Here is a 22,843-nt window from a genome sequence, read left to right as displayed (position 1 = left end):
CAGCAGCTTGCCATCTACAGCCAATCTTTCTGGATTTTGCTAGTGTGTATTCTGCAGGTGGCGCTGTGGGTTAAACCACAGAGCCTAGGGCTTGCTCATCAGAAGGTCAGCGGTTCGAATCCCTGCAACAGGGTGAGCTCCCGTTGCTCGGTCCCTGCTCCTGCCAACCTAGCAGTTTGAAAGCATGTCAAAGTGCAGGTAGATAAATAGGTATCGCTCCGGCGGGAACGTAAACGGTGTTTCTGTGCGCTGCTCTGGTTCGCCAGAAGCGGCTTAGTCATGCTGGCCACATGACCCGGAAGCTGTACGCCGGCTCCCTCGGCCAATAAAGCGAGATGAGCGCCGCAACCCCAGAGTCATCTGCGACTGGACCTAATGGTCAGGGGTCCCTTTACCTTTATTCTGCATTACATGCAGCTAAATTCTGAGACATCGAAATCAAAATGTTCCCTTTTGATGTTACATAACTGGCACACCTTTGTTGCGATACCAGTGTAAAATTATGCTTTATTCCAGTGAAATGCATCCTCATTCTGAGCACTTCTTTGCTAGCAGTGCAAGACCTAAGGTCAGGTCACAAGCCGCAGCACATCTCAGAATGCAGACACTTGATTGCTGGAGAACCAAGCAAGTGCATCTATGAGATGGCAAGCAGATAATCGTCATTTGGAATGAACTTGACACCCCAAAGTTGCAGCTCAGCATTTTTGTTATGTTTTTGGATGAAACTGAAGAACAAAAGTGTACATCAGCTGTATTTCCAAAAGTGAATTTTTTGAATTACAAGGCAAATTGGCATATCTGAAAATGATGCTCAAATTAGAACTACTGTTGCATCAAGCCCTAGTCCTTATTTCACAAGGTCTTATTGTTTGTTCTGCCTATTTTGTGGGAAAACAAACAAAACCTCTGGAGAAATTTTATAGGTTGAGGGTCTGCATTACATTAATAAATGTAGCAGTTGGCAGATCAGACTTTTTACCTCTTCAAACCCTTTTTTCTCCTCTGTAGTAACATGGCCTTTCTAGGACACCTTAGAGCCTTAGAGCCAAGAGCCCTGCACTGCTCCAAACATGAATGAGCTTTTCTAAAACATGGAACTTTTTAAAAAGCAGGGCTGTTGGCCCATTAGAAGAGCCCACTTGTGCTTGCAGTAGTACAGAACTCTTTGCACAAAAGCTTACATCCTGACACCATGTCCTAGAAAGACCAATGTTATCCACCACGCACTGCATGGTCACTTGGTCTTCTAGGAAATACTAGAAATACTAGAAATATGTGAGCTTTTGTGCTAAGGGCTTCATGCTGTTTAATAAAGTAAACCCTTTATTTTTATAAATACCATATTAGGTTAAGGTCTAGTTAACTGCAATAACAATTTTTGTAGTGTTCTGTTTTGTTTTCAACATGGGTACTATTTATTGTTTCTTCTTCTTTCGTATCTTATCAAAGAAAAAGTACAAGTAAACCTTCCTGCTGTCCCCCACAAAATTTATTAGAGGTTCCCCACCCCATCTCTCCAAAGGCCACTTTACTTCATCTCCACCCTCTTCAAGCTGCCAAAAAAACCAGATGGGATCAAAAGGTTCAGCACAACACTAAATGCAATACATTTTACTGGAAAATACAATATGCCCAATATGTTTGGACATAGCAAGTAGATAAGCAGCTTTTCACCCAGGCAGTCATTACAAGACAACATGTTTGGAATGAATCCCTGCAGGGATTATGATAAAACAGAACAGATAACAACTTTCTCATTAACCGTTTCCTCATTTTAGGTTGCGGTTACGCAGAAAGGGACATAATTGCATCCTCCAATATTTATTCCCCTCCCCTTTCAGTATCATTTTGAGGATTTGACTTTTTTATTCCCTCACCTTTCGTTTCCTCAATTAATGCCGCCGCCCCTTCTTTCCCTGTCTGATCTTGAGGGCAACCTCTTCCTTCATCTCTCTCCTGCACTTTCACCCTGGCACCTCTTCATCCACAATTCCCAAACACTGTTCTCTCAAGGAGCACATAGGCATAAGATCTTGAGAAGTCTTGTCAGAAACAGAGTCAAACATTACTGCACTTATTATTAGGTTGAGGGGTTGCTCTCCAGTGAAATCCCATGAGCACCCTGGTCGATCCAGATGTTAAGACAACCCAATTTTTGTAACGTAAGAGACTAAGGCCATGCGCATCAACTACAACCATGTTGTTGTTTAATCTCCTGAGCCAGATCAATCAGGTTTTTTCATTTTCAGCTGCATAGACCAGATACAGCCATCTGCTGGAGGGCCAGCTGAGGCCCTCAGACCTCAACTTTAGTGATTTTATCCATGGCTGGACATGGAAGCTGGTTTCATGAGCATAGCTAGGGAAATCAGGACCACAAAGAAGACAAGAAAGGACAAGATCTAGGACCCATGACCCAAGCCAGGTCTTGAAACAACAGGGCAAATAGCCAAGAGGTAGGCGTGGCCAGGATGAGGAACTGTGGACAGGTACTAGGCTCATGTAAAAAAGCACATCATGAGTAACAAGGCAAGGGTGTGCTAAAGATAAAATGAGAGACCAAGAGATTCAGGGGGAAAGAGCTCTCTGTGAAGAACAGCTGTTACACAGTCCTATTAACCATTAACCAGCCTGCCAATAGTCTTCCTAGTGAGGATGGGGCACTAAAATAAGACTGGGGCCAGTGAGGCCAAAGCAGATAAATTAGTCTCTGCTGTGCTTCATTCCAAGTGCAGCAGAAAGTGACTTGTCGTCCTCAGGAACCTCTGGTACTGTGTGGAAAATGCACTTAGGTGATACACAGGGCACATTGTGTTAGATCTCGAAGCTGAAAGTCAGAACACGGAAGCGTCTTCCTATGATGGTAAGCAAAAAGACCAGCTCCCTAGATATTGCCAGGTCCATGCAGAAGCAGCTTGATAGCAAAACAAGAATATATGCTATTGTGATGTTATAGAAAGCAAAAAAGATGTTTTCTAATTTCAAGATAAATTGTATGTTCTGTAAATTTTACCTCAATGGTTCTCCTTCCCTGTCATTCCCGGTTCAAGAAGGTGGTTAGATAACGTGCAGAAGAAAAGTAACTACTAATGCTGCTCATCAAACACTTGTGCAAGACTTCACACAGTCCGATAATAATCAGGCATTATAGGAGCTGTCATGCTTCTGCAAGAGTTTGCGAACACTCTTGTTGAAGCACATTTTGGGGCTGAGTTTTCATTTCCCGTGAAACACCCTAATGCAAAGGGTAAAACAGCACTACCCTGAGCAGAAGAGGCATTATGCACGAAGGAGTGGAGCTCCTGGATCTAACCCATAGACCTGAAAACATGTATGCCTTGAAATGTCTTCATTCCCATTGCAAAAATAGGACTGCACCACATTTAAAGTGCCCACCTCCACTGTTATTAGCAGCAAGTGTGTACAAAGCATTAAACACTAACAGACCATCATGTACAAGCAGGTGTGGCCTCAGGTTGCGTTCCTTCAGGATTCGGCATGCTGCTGGTGCTGGAGCAGTGACTTCATCCACCCCAATGTCAAAGCCCAGATGCTGCAACTTTCCTACAAACTTGTCGCGCGTAGCTTGAGTTTCATTGGTGCAGAACCGCAGCTTAAGACCAGATGTCTTGATCCTGACAGAGCAAAACGGTGAGACATTAAATCAATCAGCTACAGAATTCAGAATTTAAATAAATGAGAAGATGAGAAGAATGTATTACAAACTCATATGTAAAGAGTCAGATTATTATGTTGTTTGTATTCATTACTATACTTTTTTTTTTTTTTGGAGCACCAAACAGTATCCATCTAAATCTTGGTGATGCAACTTTCTGGCTCCATCTATAGATTATATAGGGAGGGATACAACCCACTGGGGATTATTTGCAAGTAAACATAGACTCAAACATAAACATGTGCTATAAGAACTTCAGAGTTGGCAAGCACCTCAAAATGGCACCTGAATACCATTTTGACTGTGAAAATAAAGGCATTTCAAACAAAGTATGGGAACCCATGTAGGACCAAGCTAGACCAAAAGAAAATTTAGTTGAGAATGTTTTAAAATATAGCTAGATGGTACATGACACCATGGGGGGGGGGGGTTAAAAGGATTTATGCAAAGAAAGATGAATGTTGGAGATATAGACATGGTTTCTTATTCAGTGGAAGTGTCCAGTTATTAAGAATGGTTAATAATTTTTGTATACAAATATTAATAAAGGTTAAGGAGAGAACAGGTATAAAAATTCCATTGGACCATATTGGGTGGCATTAGTATTCCAGCATTTGGTGGGGGCGAGATACAGAGGTACCAAAACCATTGGTTTGGTAAATAAAATGTTGGAATAAATGTTGAGCATTTTTTAAACATTAGTAAAGATTCCCTTACAGGGTTAAATTAATGAAGAGTTGGGTTCAACTTCATAAAAGATGAAAGAATAATGGGTTACCTAAACCTACCAGGACTGCAGGAAGCCATCACAGAGTGGTGGAGCTACACTGCACACACAACCCAATTGTTCACACTGGCCAGGGCAGAAGAAGCAGGGCAAGAAATCCTGTTGTGTTTTTTTTATGCCACATCACAGGCTGATGCAGCAAACAAGCCTGGATTACACTTCCACCTACCCACAGTTTGAGGGGTTCATTAAGGAGCTCTGCAGTGGCAGAGCTGAGCAAAGCTAGATGGAAGAATATGTCTGCCTTGTTCAACAGCAGATCAGGGGGTGGGTTGCGCTGCCCAATATACAATTTTTTTGTTGATGAGATTGAAGAATGATTGGTATATTTACTTATATCTGCTCATATTAGGTTTGTAAAGGATGTGGAATTTGTATGCTGAAGTATGTATATAATGATATTAAATAATGATAAAATAAGAGAGTGTGAAAATAAGATTTTTCAAAGAGGTCAAAATCCATACCTTTTGTATTAAGGATAACATATTAAGTAAATTCAAGCAAAATATATCTATCAGAAACAATTCTGAAAAATGTAGTCCCATGGTGGGGGGGGGGGGCACGACACACACATCTTATGACTATTTAAAATGTCCAAAGATGTCGTCTCCAGAATCATTCTTTTGGCATTATTTGTCTTTCCTAATCATAGGTATGTGAATTATCAATTACACTTAGTGGTTAATTGCCCTTCATAAAGATAGCTTTTCCATTTTAAATTAGGCAGTTAATATATTGTAACTAATAGCATCCACTTGTACATTATAAATATATCTTCATTGATTGCAGCAACGAATGTGAGAATCACTCATGGGCTAATGAAGCAATTGAGGTAAAGAAGTGCAGTGTGTACCCAGGGAATAATTACTGTTAATGAATTATGATGTGACCTTCTCAGAACAATGAACAATTGGTGTGACAGTTAGATGACAGTACTTCACATCTGTTATTCCAAATATAGTTTACACTGGAGTATAAAAACAAAATAATAATAATATATTTTAAATTCAGCAAAGGTGTTCAGAGTTAATTCTAGGATTCTAACAATCTAGCTTAAAGAACAACTTGTATTGCCACATATATGAAATAATAACTGTAGGGCATGATTAACTCAAACAGCAATTAGGTATTGCTGGCTACTTGAATAGTCAATGAATTTGGGCCAACACACTGTATCAAGTGGTTCCGCTCCTTCCTCCTGGGCCGTGTTCAGAAAGTGGTGGTGGGGGATGAGTGTTCAGACCCCTGGGCTCTCACTTGTGGGGTGCCTCAGGGTTCTGTCCTCTCCCCCATGCTTTTCAACATCTACATGCGGCCGCTGGGAGAGATCATCAGGAGGTTTGGGCTGGGTGTTCATCAGTATGCGGATGATACCCAGCTCTACCTCTCTTTTAAATCAGAACCAGTGAAGGCGGTGAAGGTCCTGTGTGAGTGTCTGGAGGCGGTTGGAGGATGGATGGCGGCTAACAGATTGAGGTTGAATCCTGACAAGACAGAAGTACTGTTTTTGGGGGACAGGAGGCGGGCAGGTGTGGAGGATTCCCTGGTCCTGAATGGGGTAACTGTGCCCCTGAAGGACCAGGTGCGCAGCCTGGGAGTCATTTTGGACTCACAGCTGTCCATGGAGGCGCAGGTCAAATCTGTGTCCAGGGCAGCTGTTTACCAGCTCCATCTGGTACGTAGGCTGAGACCCTATCTGCCTGCGGACTGTCTCGCCAGAGTGGTGCATGCTCTGGTTATCTCCCGCTTGGACTACTGCAATGCACTCTACGTGGGGCTACCTTTGAAGGTGACTCGGAAACTACAACTAATCCAGAATGCGGCAGCTAGACTGGTGACTGGGAGCGGCTGCCGAGACCATATAACACCGGTCTTGAAAGACCTGCATTGGCTCCCAGTACGTTTCCGAGCACAATTCAAAGTGTTGGTGCTGACCTTTAAAGCCCTAAACGGCCTCGGTCCAGTATACCTGAAGGAGCGTCTCCACCCCCATCATTCTGCCCGGACGCTGAGGTCCAGCGCCGAGGGCCTTCTGGCGGTTCCCTCATTGCGAGAAGCAAAGCTACAGGGAACCAGGCAGAGGGCCTTCTCGGTAGTGGCGCCCGCCCTGTGGAACGCCCTTCCAGCAGATGTCAAAGTGATAAACAACTATCTGACATTCAGGAGACATCTTAAGGCAGCCCTGTTCAGGGAAGTTTTTAACGTGTGATATTTTATTGTATTTTTGGTTTTTATGGAAGCCGCCCAGAGTGGCTGGGGAGGCCCAGCCAGATGGGCGGGGTATAAATAATAAATTATTATTATTATTATTATTATCAATATGGGAAGGCAGCAAAGAGAGTTACAATCAATGCAGCAATGCTTTGCTTGAGATCATAAGCATAGGGGCAATTCCAGATGGAAGGTTTGCCAAGTGTCAGGTGTGCTGAACCATAATCAAACAACATGGAGCCTTTGGCGAGCTCTTCACTATGAAATAACAGAACTGGTAAAGAAGGCTCAACAACAACTGGAAACGGAATAACAATGGCTGACTCAAACCTGCACTCAGCCAAGTATCTCCTCTTTGGTGTATTTTCGTTTTCATTTCTTTTGGATGCTACCATCCATGACTTAGGAACTGCCCTAAGAGACCTCCCTAAACATTTATCTGAATTAAGAGAAGGAAAAATGGTTGTAATACAGACATTCGGCATGCATGGAGGTGAACTAGGTCCGCTGACAACTCGTTTTGCAGCAAAGCACACCAACCTTTTAAAAAATCTCTGGCACTACCAGCATTTTGAGAACATACTCTTCTGACAAGTACAACCACAGAACTGAAAAGAAAATCATAGAAGAAAGGTATGTGGCATTGCACACACCTGTATGACAGAAATAAAGATAAAGAAGTTCCATTGCATCATGCTTTCTAGGACTGCCAAGCCATTTGGTATCTTGACTCTGAGGACCAAACTATGGGAGCTGTAATTTATGTGTCAAGGTTTAAGTAAGAACCATAGGGGTATCTGGGACCCCAGAATGAGGAGAGGGGAAGGGGTTAAATTACCCTGAAGCTGTTATTCACCCTGGGAAGTTTCAGGACTGAGCTTTGGCGCTGAAAACAGAATGCAAGACTAAATCCTCCTAAGCCCTGGCTCACATAAAGTCTGTTAGGTAGGCAGCCCTGCCAATATTCTTACTGGCACCTGTATGTTTAAGACTGGAAGTTAACCTCTCTTTTCAACCTGTATTACATAGGTGGGGAACCCCTGGTCCATGGGTTAATCTTGGCCCACCAGGGGTCCAATTTGGTCTGCGAAGCAATTCCCCCCCCACACACACATGAACTCACCAGCTGATGTCACTGGTAATGTCAGCTGATGAGTTGGAGAAATAGGGCTTAACCCTGCATTGGCTGCATGCCCTGTTCCCAGCAGGAAACAAGATCACACAGCTATGGCAGCAGGATTTAATCCCCACTCATCAACAGATGAGCAGAGATTAAAGCCCTTTGCAAAAGCACTGTTTGAAGCAGCTAAATATTGCAAAGTGGTATTAATTTACAAGGAATCAATCATTTCTACTACATACTGTGTACCAGTTTATTGCAATATTCGCTTTATTGCACTGGTCTGGAACCGAACCCATAATATCTCCGAGGTCTGCCAGTAGTCATTATAAACTGAAGTCAAATATAAAGGGGGGGGGGGAGGGGGAATGTACTAAGTCCTAGATTTGCAAGTGAATTCACCTTAGCGGTTGAGTTTGAATCTTCACTTTGTTTTTCCTTTTTCTAGAAGGCGCAGCAGCAATTTAGAAAATAACGATGCTCTGACAGGATCCCCAGATTTCTCTCTTCTCTCCCACTCCCAACTTGTGTCATAACCTGTATGTCATCTAAAATCAGGGAGGGGTGGGGGAAGAGGGTTTCTATTTTACATACCCATAGGCTGACCCAAAAATATGTTGGCAAGGGCAGTTGGCTAAGACTGTACAAGGTCACTCAGGATGTCCAATAATTGTCCTAACACTTTACCTGTTATGGCACAATAATGAGAGTTTTTTTTCATTATTTTCGGGTGAATGAACCTGGCAGATGCTGACAGCCAGCAGATGTGTAAAGTTCGAGGTGATTTGTAAGGGACCAGCTCATCTGACGCACAGTAATTGCATTGTGGGACATTGTCACTCAGAGTCTTGTCCTGTTCTGTCAGAATGAGGTAAAGGTCAGTTCAAAGAACTGGCATAGCATAAGGGACAGCTCCTCACTGAAATTAAAAATATTTTCATATATCTCCTCATACCACACCCATAACATGAAGAAACTCAGGAATGTATCCACAATTATGATGGAAAGGGTGAACTGGGGAACTAGAAAATTTGTTATTGTTGTATATATAAGCAGAGATATACAAGTTGTTTCAAATTCCCACTTGTAGATATGGTGCTTCATCATTTACTATTTTTCTTGGCACAGAAATTCCCTTCACTGTGATACCTCTGGTTACGAACTTAATCCGTTCCGGAGGTCCGTTTGTAACCTGAAACCACTCATAACATGAGGCACGCTTTCGCTAATGGCGCCTCCTGCTGCTGCTGCGCTGTTGGTGTGCGACTTCTGCTTGCATCCCGGGGCAAAGTTCGCAACAAGGGGCATCTACTTCCGGGTTAGTGGAGCTCGTAACCCGCAGCGTTCGCAAGGAGGACGGTACGTAACACGAGGTTCCACTGTATTTCACACAGTCTCCTTCACTAGCCATGTCAGAATTACAGCAGGCAATTTCAGATTATTTTCTAGGCCAAGAAAATTCTCACTGCCTAAACTTACTTCTGTTTCCCTTGCCTGTTAGCTTCCATTTATGATACTGCCGCATATATTTCACTAGTCCACAGTGCAATGGAAAGGTTCAGATTTTTAAAAGGAATGCTGTTTAAGACCCAGAAATCTATGGGAGACACACAACGAGTTCAAAGTTTGGTTGACAGTTGATATTATGATTATAAACATTATCCTGTTTCAGATATAAGCATCAGGCTATGCTTCTGCTTCACATGCTCCCCGTTCCCTCGTGTCTTCCAATTTTCTCTCTTGTTCCCTGGTTCATGACAAACCATTGTTTCCTCTTAACCAAAACAGGAAACCCACTTTAAACTATGGTTTTCAATAGCACACAGGTGGTAAAATATGTTTTGCCTGATTTGGAGGGTTTTGTCGAGCTGTGGTTTGCAATGAACCAGGAAATCGGGGAGAATCTGAGTGTTTAAGAGGAGGAAGGAGCCCAAAACACAACTCCAACAGCCATTTGTGTCTGAACTAGTTAATTTTCAGCATTATGTGTTCTGTGCATTTCAGTGTAATGAGACTGCCACACTTGTTAAATAAGAATTTCAGGTTTGTTGGTGTGTGTGTGTGTGTGTGTGTGTGTGTGTGAGGGAGATTAGCAGAAGCGGTTTCTCAAAGTTTGCATCATAGAAGGAAATTAGTTTTCTTATGTCACAATGAACCTCCACACAAAGTGTACTTCTTGATTATCAGATATACGTGTATTTCTGCAAGGCTGAAATTCGAGTCTGGCAACAAGCAGTGTTAAACCAGAAGCACCTGTCAATCATGTGTTGCTCACTTATGGAAACCCCCTTCTATCAAGATAGAGACTCTGCAAGATTCTTCAGGCTGAGCATTCCCTTGCCAGAGTAAGAGAACAGTTTTACTCAATGGGAACTTACTGAAAATTCATCAACATTATTTATATCCCTGGGTCTTCAAGTAATCATTAATGATGCCATTAATAGAATGCAAGTGGGCTCCCGGTCTGTTGCCAGCTACTAAGGAAAGTTCAGCAGGTCCAGTGCCCCACATCACAGACTGAAGTCAACAAAATCTATCAAAATCTATTTATCAAATTATGATAAGCAAAGCCACAATTCTAGGCAAACGAGGGAATACTAGCACAAAGAATACTGGAATGTTTCTGTAGAGTATCAACACTCCTGCTTCTACAAACAATACAAGGAAGTGTTCTGTTATTTACTGAGCTACACCAAAAAATGACACTAATGTAATTGCTTTGATCTTTAATATCTCTCTTTAAAAGGACTTCGGCATCCACTTACTTTCACAGTCCTTTTCCATATTATCTCAACCCTGGTAACCTTAAATTACAAAGTTTTATATCTTTTTATGCTCTCTTGTCTTTGCTCAAAACTTTCATCTATTAAGTTCTCGCTTACGTTCAGAGGCGATGCCCTCCTTTCCTTTCATCTACTTTGTGGTCTTTCCTTAGGCACCTTCTCATTTTCCAATATTTTTAAAGAAAAGGAAGGCCAAAAAGGAGCAGGAAAGATAGTTGGTAGATATATAACAGAAACTTGCAGCAAAAAAAAGGTGAGCTGTGTCAAGCTCATGTACAGCAAGAAGGCAAGAGGGTCAATATTACTATGTGAGGCAGAAAACTGGGCCACCCTAGAGGGTGATTTTTAATGAGTATGGTTGTATCACCAAACTGCAAAAGGATGCCAGTTAACAAAAGTAGAATACAGCTCTCAGAAAGAAGCAAAACCACACACCCAGCAAGCAGTGAATAATTAGATAGCAACACAGATAGTTGGGGCACTGGGGCAGACTAGAGCTACGCTATCCAACAGCAATTCAATACTAGCATCCTGAACGTTATAGGTCTTCAAAGCTAAAGGAGCAAGTTCATCAGCTGCACCTAAAAGGCAAAAGAGGTTCAGCAAAGGTTGGAGCAACAGAAGGGCAACTGAGATGATACCTAACTCCATAACAAGAAAATTAGACAAGAAACAAGTAGCAAGCTAAAATCTTGACCCCCCCCCCTTGTTTATTTAATTTTTTGCTTTTCTACACAGCTTGACACCTAAATATTTGGGGTTCCTGGGAATCAAAAATAATATACCCTGCATAAATTAACTATAGCCACTGGCAGCCACACAACTATAGCCACACATATTTTTGAGAGATAAACAGATGAAGAGCCAAGCAGCCAGAGTTTGAAGCTACATCAAAAGCTAGCAGGCATGCAACTGGTGACAATAGAAAAAAACACATTGTTTGGCTTTAGTAAGCATGCATAGCTCTGTCCAACAGTATTGGGCCCTCAATCCTATTCTTCTAATTCAAAGCCTAAAACTAGTAGCCTTGGGGTTCTATCATCCATTAACGCAAGTGACTGATTAAATGTTCACCAATTAGCCCTCTGATCTTTGAGCCTGATAGCAGAGTAATTGAGATCTGATTGCAAGTTGAAATTGCATGAAAAAGGCTCATCTGTACAGGCATTGAGAGCTTTTCCCTCCTTGATTATCCCAAAGACACCTATGAACCTTCGCAGTTCAGCTATTAATTAATTAGCTGTACAGTCCTGGAAATAAATTTATTTGCCATTACTACTATACTGAGCTGCTTTAATCACAACATTTTTATGGGCAATATAATCCAGTAATCATATTACACTGGCCTTTGTTTCATACTGATGGATAGTTAACGGTTTGCCTTTGAAGTCACTAATTATCATCTATAAAAGCCAATCAAGCCAATCAAATCCAATACAACACTTCCACTGTGAAATCATTATTATACTTCGTATATAAAGAACATCTGTTGGTAAACAATTAACTTGAGACTAACAGAAAGGAAGCAATTCTTTGCTTCATTTTAATAAGGCCTTACAACTGGAATTAAAGTGGATGGTTCAGTCGGCTTCATACCTTCTTTAAAAGCTGCGAAGTTACCATGATTCTGCAAACACACACACACACACACACACACACACACACACACACACACACACACACTATATATGGTATTTTGTGTCCATTTCTTTTGGGATCATAATATCGCAAAGATGGTTTTATCCTCTAGTATACATTATTTTTTAAAAGGTCTTATAGGGGAAATAGAACTATGAACTACTGCCTGTTTTAACAGATGATTTATTAATTGGGGCTAGCAAAAAACTGCTTTATCAGCAGTAGCATGTCCCCCCAAATAACTTTGGTACTGCCATTATGTGGCAGCAAACTGCTTTGACCTTACTTGGGGATTCATGCTACAAGAACACAGATCCTCTGCTTAGAAGAAAATGTTGGAGCAATGCAGGGGTCTGTAAATTGAATAAAAAGGCACTGGAATGGAAATGTAGCATTTTGAATTCTCAGCTTTGTCAGTGATCACAAATCTCATGGTGGTATAATGTCTCTGAACGAGTCGTGTGTAGTCAGCCTTCTTTTGTCCTAGTCTTAAACATGAAAATGGAAAGCCATAGTGTATCGGAGCCACATTGGTTACGCAAATGGAAAACCAACCTGGGATATGTTGGTGCATTTATGTTTTTAATACCTTTTTGTATGGAAGAGTCTCCTTGCATACAACTCGTATGTGCATTTCCAATGCTTCAGCGATTATTGTTATAAAAAACATTGTTCCCTAAGATATATGGGATGGAAAGAGAGGGTAAAAAGGTGGGATCATATAGCTACTGTGCCTTGTCTTAGAACTGTTGCATTTATTGAGCGTGTCAGAATACATCAAATTAAAATAATTAATGTTTAGATTTAATATATAGAATAAAATGAATGTACTCGGCCTCAATATACAAAAAGTAAAGTGTAGCTATTTTATCTACCTAAAAAAAAAGCAGCTTGATGTGTCAAGCATCACCAATCACTGCCACTCATAGAAACTAGCAGATGCCACTGCTAACGTCTATTTCACATGCACCTCAAGCAGGGTCTTTGTAGACCTGCTTGCAGGATCATCTGTACTGGCTCCCTGCAACACGCCCCTACATACTGAATTGTTTTACAATTCCAATTCTGCTAGGTTCCCTGGCAATCCTGCCCTTGTAAGACTCTGCAGGTATCTTATTCTAACAGGACTGTCCAGCTGCTCCACCGCCTCATGATGCCCAAGATTTCCGTTCCTCTTTTAAAGAGCGCTGTTGAAAGTTGTGCTAACAGATGCCCTATAGTGGCCAAACAACAGGATGTTGTAAATGTCCAACCGCTGTGGGCTTTTCAGATGTATATGCTAATGGATATGCTATCAGCATACAGCTGTAAATGCAAATAACAGGTCTCAGGCGGAGCATGTTTTATTGCTTCTTTAACCACCTTCTGCATTGTAACTGGCCAACTCCTCACTGGTTGCAACATGAAAAGCAAATCACTTGCCTCATGTTGATGCTGTATAAACCAATCAGGGCAATAATAGCACAGAAGAGAGGAGATGCTATGGCTGATTTGATAAGGGCTTTTAACTAAGATTCTTACTTGTGTCCTTGCCTATTAAAACAATAAAAGTAATTGCTAGCAAGGGCAGAGGATATACGCCCGTGGTCACACTTCATATTAAGTTATAAAAAGCACACAAAGGCTTGCATACTCAACAGATGTTTTGACAAAGTGACAAAACAAGAGTGACTATTTTGGAATGCAACGAGCTATTCTTTGATGACATGTAATCCACTTAACCAAATAAGCTGGTGGCCAGCTATAAAAATTATAACATATTAGCACTCGCCCACAGTGTGTTAACCTTTGCAAGCTATACATAAATCAAACCCTAATATGAAATTTCACTCAGCAATTGAAATTTGATTACTCTGGATCATTCTGACAACTGCATGCATCCTGGCATCCATAATTACACTGTGAGAAACAATCCAAGTTATTAGATAAAAGAGCTTTTCTGCAATAAGGATAATGAGGCAAATTCTGTTCTTGGCTAATCAAACGTAAAGAGAAATGTTGCTGTTCAACTTCCAGTTTGGTTTTTTCTTTTCCAGCACATGCAACCCTCCATAATTATATACTGGCCTAAACATCGCAAAAAGTTAAGTTCCAGAGGATGCATCCTAAACCCATTTCCCTGGAAGGAAGGCTCACTGAACTCACTGAGACATATATAGGGTTATAGTGTTAGATTGTCCCTCACCATTTCAAAGCAAACACAGAAACTAAGAAAGGATGGGATGTTTTTAATGCTTCCATCTTATTTTCATAATTAAAGAATTGGCATTTCCTTTATGATGGACTTTAGGCAGTAGACCAAGCTCGGCTAATTACACATTTCAATTAGTTGTAAGGGAAAGGTTGTTGGTGAAGCAGAAAGAAAAATCTCTCACATGAACTTATACACAAGCACACTCACTAACCACACTCCTGAAGCTATAATATTAAGGTTTATAATTTCACAGGCTAGGAAAGAATAAGTTGTCTGATAGAAATACAGCCACAATGGTGCATGGGAAATTGCAAAGAAGTAGGAAGACTTTCTGTCTACCAGTGTTGAAATAAAATTCAACTTCCAGTCCCGTTAGCTTCTGTATTAGAATGTACAGGGTTCAGGGTAACCATTTTATCCTTCACCTTAGGCAGCAAAATGTCATAAACCAACCCTGCGCATCCAAGCCTCTTTCCGAACTTTATTTCAATGACTCTCTTACCATTCTCCCATTATAAAGACATGTGACTTCAAGCATTTTCTATCTCATAGGCTAATTGGGAAAGCATGCTCAGGACAAATTTGCAGTATAGTGACAGGCTACATGTATGTGGAAGCAATGTGAACAGGCATTATATTTATATAACCCAGCACTGGCTCCCAGCCACAGAAGATGCAACAGTTATTTTCAGCCTGAGCAAATTTCACTCGCTCTTCTGCTACCGCGGACCTAGCCCAAATGTATTTGACTGTTTGGACTAAACATCCTGGGGACCATCATTAGTTCGCATGTCAAGGCACACTTTGAAGATTCAGTATGGTCTCCCACTCTCCCTTGGGTCAAATAAGCATTGAAGCCAAATTAACTGTTGAAACATACTAATCCCTAATGAACGACTTGGACTCAAGAGGCTTCCAGCAATTCAAACAGAACGCCAGCATCGCCCATTTTGCCTGAAGCCTCTAGTTTTGCTGCCATATCAACCAACATATTTCTGATGTTAAATTACAGCTTAAGTTGTCTGCACAGATTACAGCTCGTAAGAGCTGTAGCATGCATGGCAATGAACAATATGGTTACTATTTTGTAGTCCGACTGAAAAACCTCAACAGACACCGAAGCCTAATAGAGACAGCTAAGGTTCCAAGGACAGCACAGACAACTCTTTGGTTTAAACAATTTGTAATATTCATCCAATTGTGAAGCAGAGAATTAATGTATAGTTCACTGCCTTAATTATGTGAAATAAAGGGCAAAGTTTCCAAGTAAGTATCCACTGTTACTCATGACAGCCTCAATAGATTTTGGTTCTCAGCAAAAGAATACAGCACATTTTCCATAACCAAAAAAGCTGTAGATAGAGCAACTTGCACAGTCAGACTATGCAAAATGAGACTGCCATCCTTTTCAGCTACTACAAACATGGGCAACAATACACGTGAGGGGGTGCAAGAAGCAAGAACGAAGGCACTAACTCCACCTACCCAGTTGCTGTTTTATTGCCTTCGTACTCCTGGAAGGCAGCTGTGTGAAGTGGGGAGCCTTTTGTATCCATGGAGGCTCCCTGGACATTTTGGGTCCATATGTGTAATACCAGAAGAGGCCTTGCATCATACACTACAGCAGTCCCATTTTATTTATTTTATATTTTATGGATTTTACAAGTTCCCACTAACAGAAAATGGCACTAAAAATAAACGCAAAACAAAGCAACACAAAGTAATGAGAAAGCAATCTGCAGAGACAAAAGTCTGGGAAAAGAAAAAGGATTTCTGCTCCTCTCATAATACTAGAATCCAAGGTCATCCAATGAACTCGAAGGGCAAGAGATTCAGCACAGGCCAGCGGCGTAGCGTGAGTTGTCAGCACCCGGGGCAACGCAAGTAATTTGCGCCCCCTAACCCGGGGCAAGGCAAGTAATTTGCGCCCCCCCAACCCCTAACCTGCGAGTTTCCGCTGGCGCTGCCGCGCAAACAACGCTGCTTGCCCGGAGGAGGATGGAGGCAGAAGCAGCCGCCGCCTGTGCCTGGGCCGAGGGGATGGCGGCGGCGGCAGGGTGCAGAGGCTGCCCGTGCCCGGCCAGGCGTCGGTGGCGGCGTCGGCGCTGCTGCAGCGGCTGCTCCTCCTGCGAGCAGTGAGCGGAGCGCAGCCACAGCGACGGCGGGGGGCGCGCGCGCTAGGGCGCAAGGCTGGTGGTGGCGGCGGGGAGCCCGGCGGAGGAAGGAACTTGTCCCTTCCCTCTGGACTCGCGCCCCCCCCAGATGTTGCGCCCGGTGCGGTCGGCACCCCTGGCACCCCCCACGCTACGCCACTGGCACAGGCTTTCAGAGGCATTTCTACATGCAGCGCATAGCTAAACTATGGAATAAGCTACCACAAAATGTGGTTGATGGCCATCAACTTTGACAGCTTTAAAAGGGGATTAGACAAATTCACGGAAGATGAGGATATCAATAGGCACTAGTCATAATAGTTAAAGACTACATTCAGGATCACAAACACAATACCACTTGCTGGAGAACCACAGTGGGAAAGTGCCTTCGTATTGGCCTACTGTTTTGCACATGTTCAAAGAGGCCACATGCAAACTTAGATCAATGAATAGATTTAGAACAGATAAAATTTACAAAATATCCAATTTGATTTATTTCTGATAAGTCAAGTGTGACCCATTTGAGCCAAAAGAAATTTTCTTCCTACCCTGCATGTGAGCATGATTCCTTCCACCAAGGTATCAGGAAATGCCACAATGAGAGGTTGAAATGAATGGGAGCTATGAACGAGCAGCTCTAGTAGAAAAGGATATCTGGTTCTCTAATTGAGAATAATTTGGTGCTCTTGTGCAACTCCAATTGATTGGTCCTCATGAAATGCTAAGTAGCTACAGCTTCAATCTTTCATCCAGGAAATTGCACACTTGCTTGCTCACACTAAACTATGGTTTGGCTTAGCATTACGTGCAAAATAGGTGAATGAGGCTTACTCAACATACTGGTGGATCATACCAGTTATTTTCCATCAGATGACTCAACAGCTTATTTAAAAGGTTTTATTGTGATTCACACTGTATGTTTTAATGAAATTTTATTATTAATATAAATTGTCTTGGGAAGTCTATAAGAAAGAAAGAGGGTTTAGTTTACTCACACTCAAGCTTTCACTGATTATCATATGTGGAGTCAGGAGGAGGAATCCTTTCTGGGTAAGCAACCCTGGGTTGGTTGTTGTTTTTCTGACTTTGCCCACTGGGTTGTAGACTGACTTGTTACAGAAGTAATTTCAATGAATTTTTCTGCCACATATTTGTCTGAGATACATAATATTTTGGATTGCATGAATTCATCTGTAGAGGCTTGGTACAAGGGTGATTCTGCACCGCACAGCAAAGGATAACTAGATGGCCCCTGTATGTTCATGATTCTATTTTTCATATTCCTATCAGTGTTAATACTGCCACCCCATTTTCTGTGAAGGAGAAGTAGCCATTACAGTGGTATCTCAGGTTACATACGTCTCAGGTTACAGACTCTGCTAACCCAGAAATAGTGCTTCAGGTTAAGAACTTTGCTTCAGGATGAGAACAGAAATCGTGCTTGGGTGGCGCAGCGACAGCAGGAAGTCCCATTAGCTAAAGTGGTCTTCAGGTTAAGAACAGTTTCAGGTTAAGAACGGACCTCCGGAACGAATTAAGTACTTAACCCGAGGTACCACTGTATTCTCAGCAGCAATGAATTTTTTGTACCCCCAGGCAGTAAAGAAAAGGAATCAAAGGAATCATCTCAGTACTCACCGCACTAGGAAACTCTAACAGGACAAAGATGCCACAATAAGATCACCTGCCTGAGGTGTGTTCTACTTCAAAAAAATATGTTTTTTCCTACAAGCACAACTAGATTTGACAAGAGACCTTGTCCTGCCCTCCTTCCCTGTAATTCAAAGTATTATGTATAATGTATAATGTTAATTCTGGATAAATTAACTGCATTTTTACCAGACACTTATTTTTAGGGATAATACCTCAACAGTTAATATATATTTTACAAAACACATTTTATTTTCATTTTAATTAGAGATCTCGCTACACTTCAGCTTGCTCATCTGATCTTGTCAATTTTTTTTAAGGTTTTCTCTTAATGCTCATTCTGTTCATTAGAAGAAACAGTTTTTAACTGCTTTATGCAACCATATTTTAAAACGCTAGCTTTTTTTAAAAAACACTACAGTTGTAGCGATGAGATTAAAAATAATGGGAGTATAGAAGATATGCAACTTTGATACATTCTCTAGTTGTTTTGTTAGCCTGTTACAACAAAAACAAGTGTATTGTAGCAGCTTAACAAAGCCTCCTTTGTTGATGCACAAGCTTTCTAAGCTATTTGTAAATGAAGTATACCAATGTCTGGTGTGCATCATCAGCATTAGCTGACAGAACATGTAGCCATTGCAGCTAAAATGTGTGTACATGTGTACAGAATGTGTGTCAATTTACTACAACAGCCACTGAGAGCCAACCTGAGGGGGAGATCAGGGGGCAGGACATCATTCAGTTCAGGGTTGTGTGGCTCACAGACAGTCTTCAGATCCTACCTGTTATATTTTAATGACTTGCCAGCTGTGTGGGAAGGACTGCAGGTCAGTAGCAGAGTTCACGTGTTGCCTACAGAAGGTCCTTGGTTCCACCTGTGGCATCTCCGGGTCAGGCAGGGACAGGCTCCCTGCCTGAAACCCTGCCGAGCCACTGCTAGTCAGTGTACACAGCGCTGAGCTAGATGGAGCCGCTACCTACGTTCCTAAACCAACCAGGGCTGGCAGCCCTGCTCTACAACCGCGCCGAAGGAATCTCGCCTTTTATTTTCCCCCTGGCATTTTTCCCCTTTCAAGTGCGAAAAGCAAAGACGTTCCCTATCTGAACCCCTTTTCTCGCTGAGAAAAAGCACGACTGCAGTGCGCTCCTCTTTCTCCTCGCAGCTCCCACAAGGGCTCCGACATTATACTGTAAATGGTTGTACGCTGTACGAGGAGGACAGGTCTCCTGGGCTCTCCAGAGGGAAGGAGTTCTGTGAAGGACAAGAAACTTGCAACCTGGGGGCTCCGCGGGTCCCCACTTACTTTTTCACTGCTTCTATAGATCCGGGAATGGGGACTCCGCCTCCTTCGCCTCCACTGTCATAAAGCACCCCGCTGATGTCTAGCACCAGCCCCTCCACGCCTGCAAGGTGCTTCCCCCACTCCGCCATCGCCCAGAGCAGCCCGTGCAGCCTGCCCACAACCAGCGCGCACATTCTCCGCCGCCGCCGCCTCCCAAACCCTTCCTGCCCGCCGAGGCGTCTGGGAAATGTAGTCGCCCGCCGACGCGGAGGCTGCGAACGGCGCCTCAGGGCCTGCAAGCAGTTGCTGGAGGAGTGAGCGCCGCCGACTTGCTTCCGAGTAGACGGGCGTTGATCGGCGCTGCCTGGGACATTGGGGGGGGGGGGGCTGGGCGTAGAATCACAGAATTCCAGAGTTGGAAAAGTTGCCACCTGTCCTGTATAATACAGGATCGACTCGTATTTCAATGTAAAATGATTTGCCCTGTATTTCAGGGCTTCTCTGTGTGCCAGGTTAGGGATCCTGTCCAAATGCGTGTGTGTGAAAGGTCATGTATTTAAGCACTGGGTAGCAATGCACACGCAGATTTAAAATTCATGTGTATGAGGCATGTGTGTGTGACAACAAATTCCAGAGGGGCGATCCTGTTAGGCTTCAATAGATTGTAAATGGATTGCTTTGAATTCGCTTCAGCACCGGGTGAAAAATAATCCCCCCCCCCGCCCTGTCCTGTTTTTTTGCCAGAACAAAGGTGGCAACCCTAGGATCATCTAGTCCAACTCTGCAATACAGGAATATGCAGCTGTCCCTTACGAGGATCAAACCTGCAACCTGCACCATGCTGTAACCCACTGAGCTAACAGGTTGTGGAGAATTCTTGGCTGTGGACAGTGCCGCAGGGAGGTCAAACCAATCCCATGGGGACCCTAGCAAGCGAGAGCAAGCAGGAATGCCAGTGTAGTGCAGTGGTTATAGTGTCAGACCTGAGAGAACAGGGTTCACATCCCTCCTTGGCCACAAAGCTCACTGGGCAGTCACAACCTCTCAGCCGAACCTACCCCACAGGGTGGTTGTGGGGATTAAATGACCATATATGGCACTTTGAGCTCCTTGCAGGAAAAGGTGGGATAGAATGCAGTAAATAAATGCATGTGGTCTTACGCAGTTTGATGAAGTTAGGAGGTACACACACACACACACACACACACACACACACACACACACACACACACAGAGAGACACTAATTCCCATCATCCCTGACCATTGTTCATGCTGCCTACAGCTGATGGGAGTTGGCATCCAAGAATATCTGGAGGGCTGCAGCTTCTCCATCTCTGCCTTATGAGATAGAGAGGATGAGAAGAGATGAAAAGGCGGGAACAATTATGGGAAGTGTGGCTGTGGAGAATGATCCAAGAACAGGAACACAGCGAGGCTCACAGACCAGCTCCACAATTTCAGGATTAACTACGGGCTCATCTCTCTGTTAGGGTATACTCCTTTCTCCGTGAAATCTCATCCTTATCTCTTCCCCTCTTCACATCTTAACCTTTGTGCCTATGTACTGCCTCTTTTGAAACTGCTGGCTGATCCATTCTGATATCAAGTGTGGCCGGGTGCTTTCAAAGCCCTCCGGCTGCCATTGACTTAACTTCTCTGATGTTTCAGATGGGCCAGTCCAATGCACACTTTCAGGTGCCATAAAAGGGCCATCAGATCTAAATGCCAGATTTTATTAGCAACTTTCGTTAAATCACACCTCTTCATCTTTCTTCTTAGCTGATGGGCTTTCTAATAACACATGTTGATGCAGATTGGTTGAGTAGTCTTGGGGACTTTTGATAGAAATAGAGTAACACTTATAATAGAACTATACAGTTGGAAGGGGTCTTGGAAATCACCCAGTGCAGAGTTCTTCAACCTTGAGTGCCCAGATGTTGTTGGACTTTAACTCCTATTAGCCCTAGCCAGCTTAGTCAGTGGCGATGGAAATTTTAGTGCAGCAACATCTGGAGATCCAAAAGGCTGTTCTTTTTTCTTTTCTTTTTAAAATATTTGTTATTAGGAAGTTCAACAAGACATTTATCAAAAAACATATCAGCCTTAATTCCCCCCCTATTTTTCACCCTCCCCCTCCCCATAAAGTAACCCCCCCTCCCCTGACTTCCCTCAGCTCCTCTCTCTGGTTTATCAACAAATGTTATTCTCTGCATCTTACAAAATTGTATAGATCCTTAATTTATCTGACTAGCTTTTGTCAATAAAAAGTTTGTGATTATTTATTCAAAACCTGCCAAGGAGTCCAGTTCACTTTGTTGTTTCTTTAAGTACTTTGTAAAAGGTTCCCATTCATCTTTAAAGTCACAGTTATCCTTGTCCCGTAGTTTGTGTGTCAATTTTGCCAATTCTGCGTAGTCCATCAGTTCCTCTTGCCATAATTCTTTAGTCGGGATTGCCTCGTTCTTCCATCCTTGTGCTATTTAAGACTCTTGCCGCACCTAGTTGATGTGTTTCGTCTTTCAGATGGTCCAATTTTGAAGCCACGTCAGATTATATGACCTTTTGGTCAATTCTGGCTCAATGTTGCATAAGTTTTAATTTACTTATATACTGTATATTCTTTTCAGTTAAACTATTTGGGCACAAACCTAAGAACTCTGGTGAAATGAGGGTTTATAGTCTATGGCCTTGACTGCACATGAATCAGCTAAAATAAAATGTTAGTTTTTGTTGCTATTGTGGGCCATTTATCACAAGTAGAGTGCATGCTTTGCATTCAAAAGGTGCTAGGCTGAGTCCCCAGCATCTCCAGGTAGGGCTAAGAAACTCTTGCCTGAGTCACTACTTGTCAGTGTAGAAAACACTGACTGAGCTAGATGAGCCAATGGTCTGACTCGGTATAAGTTGGTTTCCAATCCTAATGCTCCATCAGTATACCTTTGTAAGCAGCAGGTGGGTAGAAATAGCAGAGAGCCCAGATAGCTTCAGCTAAACATTAGGAGAAGCTACCTTAAAAGAGCTGTTTGACAGCAGAGGGGGTGGTAGAGGATTTTCTTCACTGGAGGTATTTGGATAGCCATCTCTCAAGGATGTTGTACTTGCATCCTGTACTGCAGATCTTGGCTGGATTAGAACAGCCTTTTGTGTTGGAAGTGTAAAGAAAAGGAAGGGACTTTTTATCATATGTGGTGGGATTGTAATGAAATTAAAAGTTTTGGGAAATGATATAGAATGAGCTGAAGAAAATGTTCCATCTAACATTTGTTAAAAACCTGAAGCATTTTTGTTAGGGATTGTAGGAAAAGACCTGCCAAGGAAAGTGAAAAATATCTTCATGTATG

At 42.6% G+C, this 22,843-nt stretch overlaps 1 protein-coding gene across 3 annotated transcripts in view; it reads right to left on the bottom strand.

Moving 5' to 3' along the window:
• Positions 1 to 19,705, bottom strand: part of LHPP (phospholysine phosphohistidine inorganic pyrophosphate phosphatase) — a 117,468-nt gene extending 97,763 nt beyond the window's left edge. The window contains exons 1-2 of one of the 3 annotated variants that reach the window (XR_014007852.1): positions 19,523 to 19,704; positions 3,451 to 3,638 (exon numbers count right to left, since the gene is read on the bottom strand). Coding sequence is in view for 2 of the 3 variants with exons in the window: in XM_081193070.1 (XP_081049196.1) it covers positions 3,451 to 3,638; positions 19,523 to 19,695 (361 nt within the window). In the remaining variant the exon portion in view is untranslated. Of the gene's footprint in view, positions 1 to 3,450; positions 3,639 to 19,522 lie in introns of all 3 variants that reach the window. The other 2 variants (XM_081193070.1, XM_081193071.1) reach the window with 2 other exon arrangements.
• Positions 19,706 to 22,843: the final 3,138 nt, after the last annotated feature.

This window comes from Podarcis bocagei, assembly GCF_964188305.1.
Source record: "Podarcis bocagei genome assembly, chromosome: 4".
Classification (NCBI taxonomy): domain Eukaryota; kingdom Metazoa; phylum Chordata; class Lepidosauria; order Squamata; family Lacertidae; genus Podarcis; species Podarcis bocagei.
Note: the sequence above shows the minus strand (reverse complement) of the source record. Positions and strands in the feature narration are given on the sequence as shown.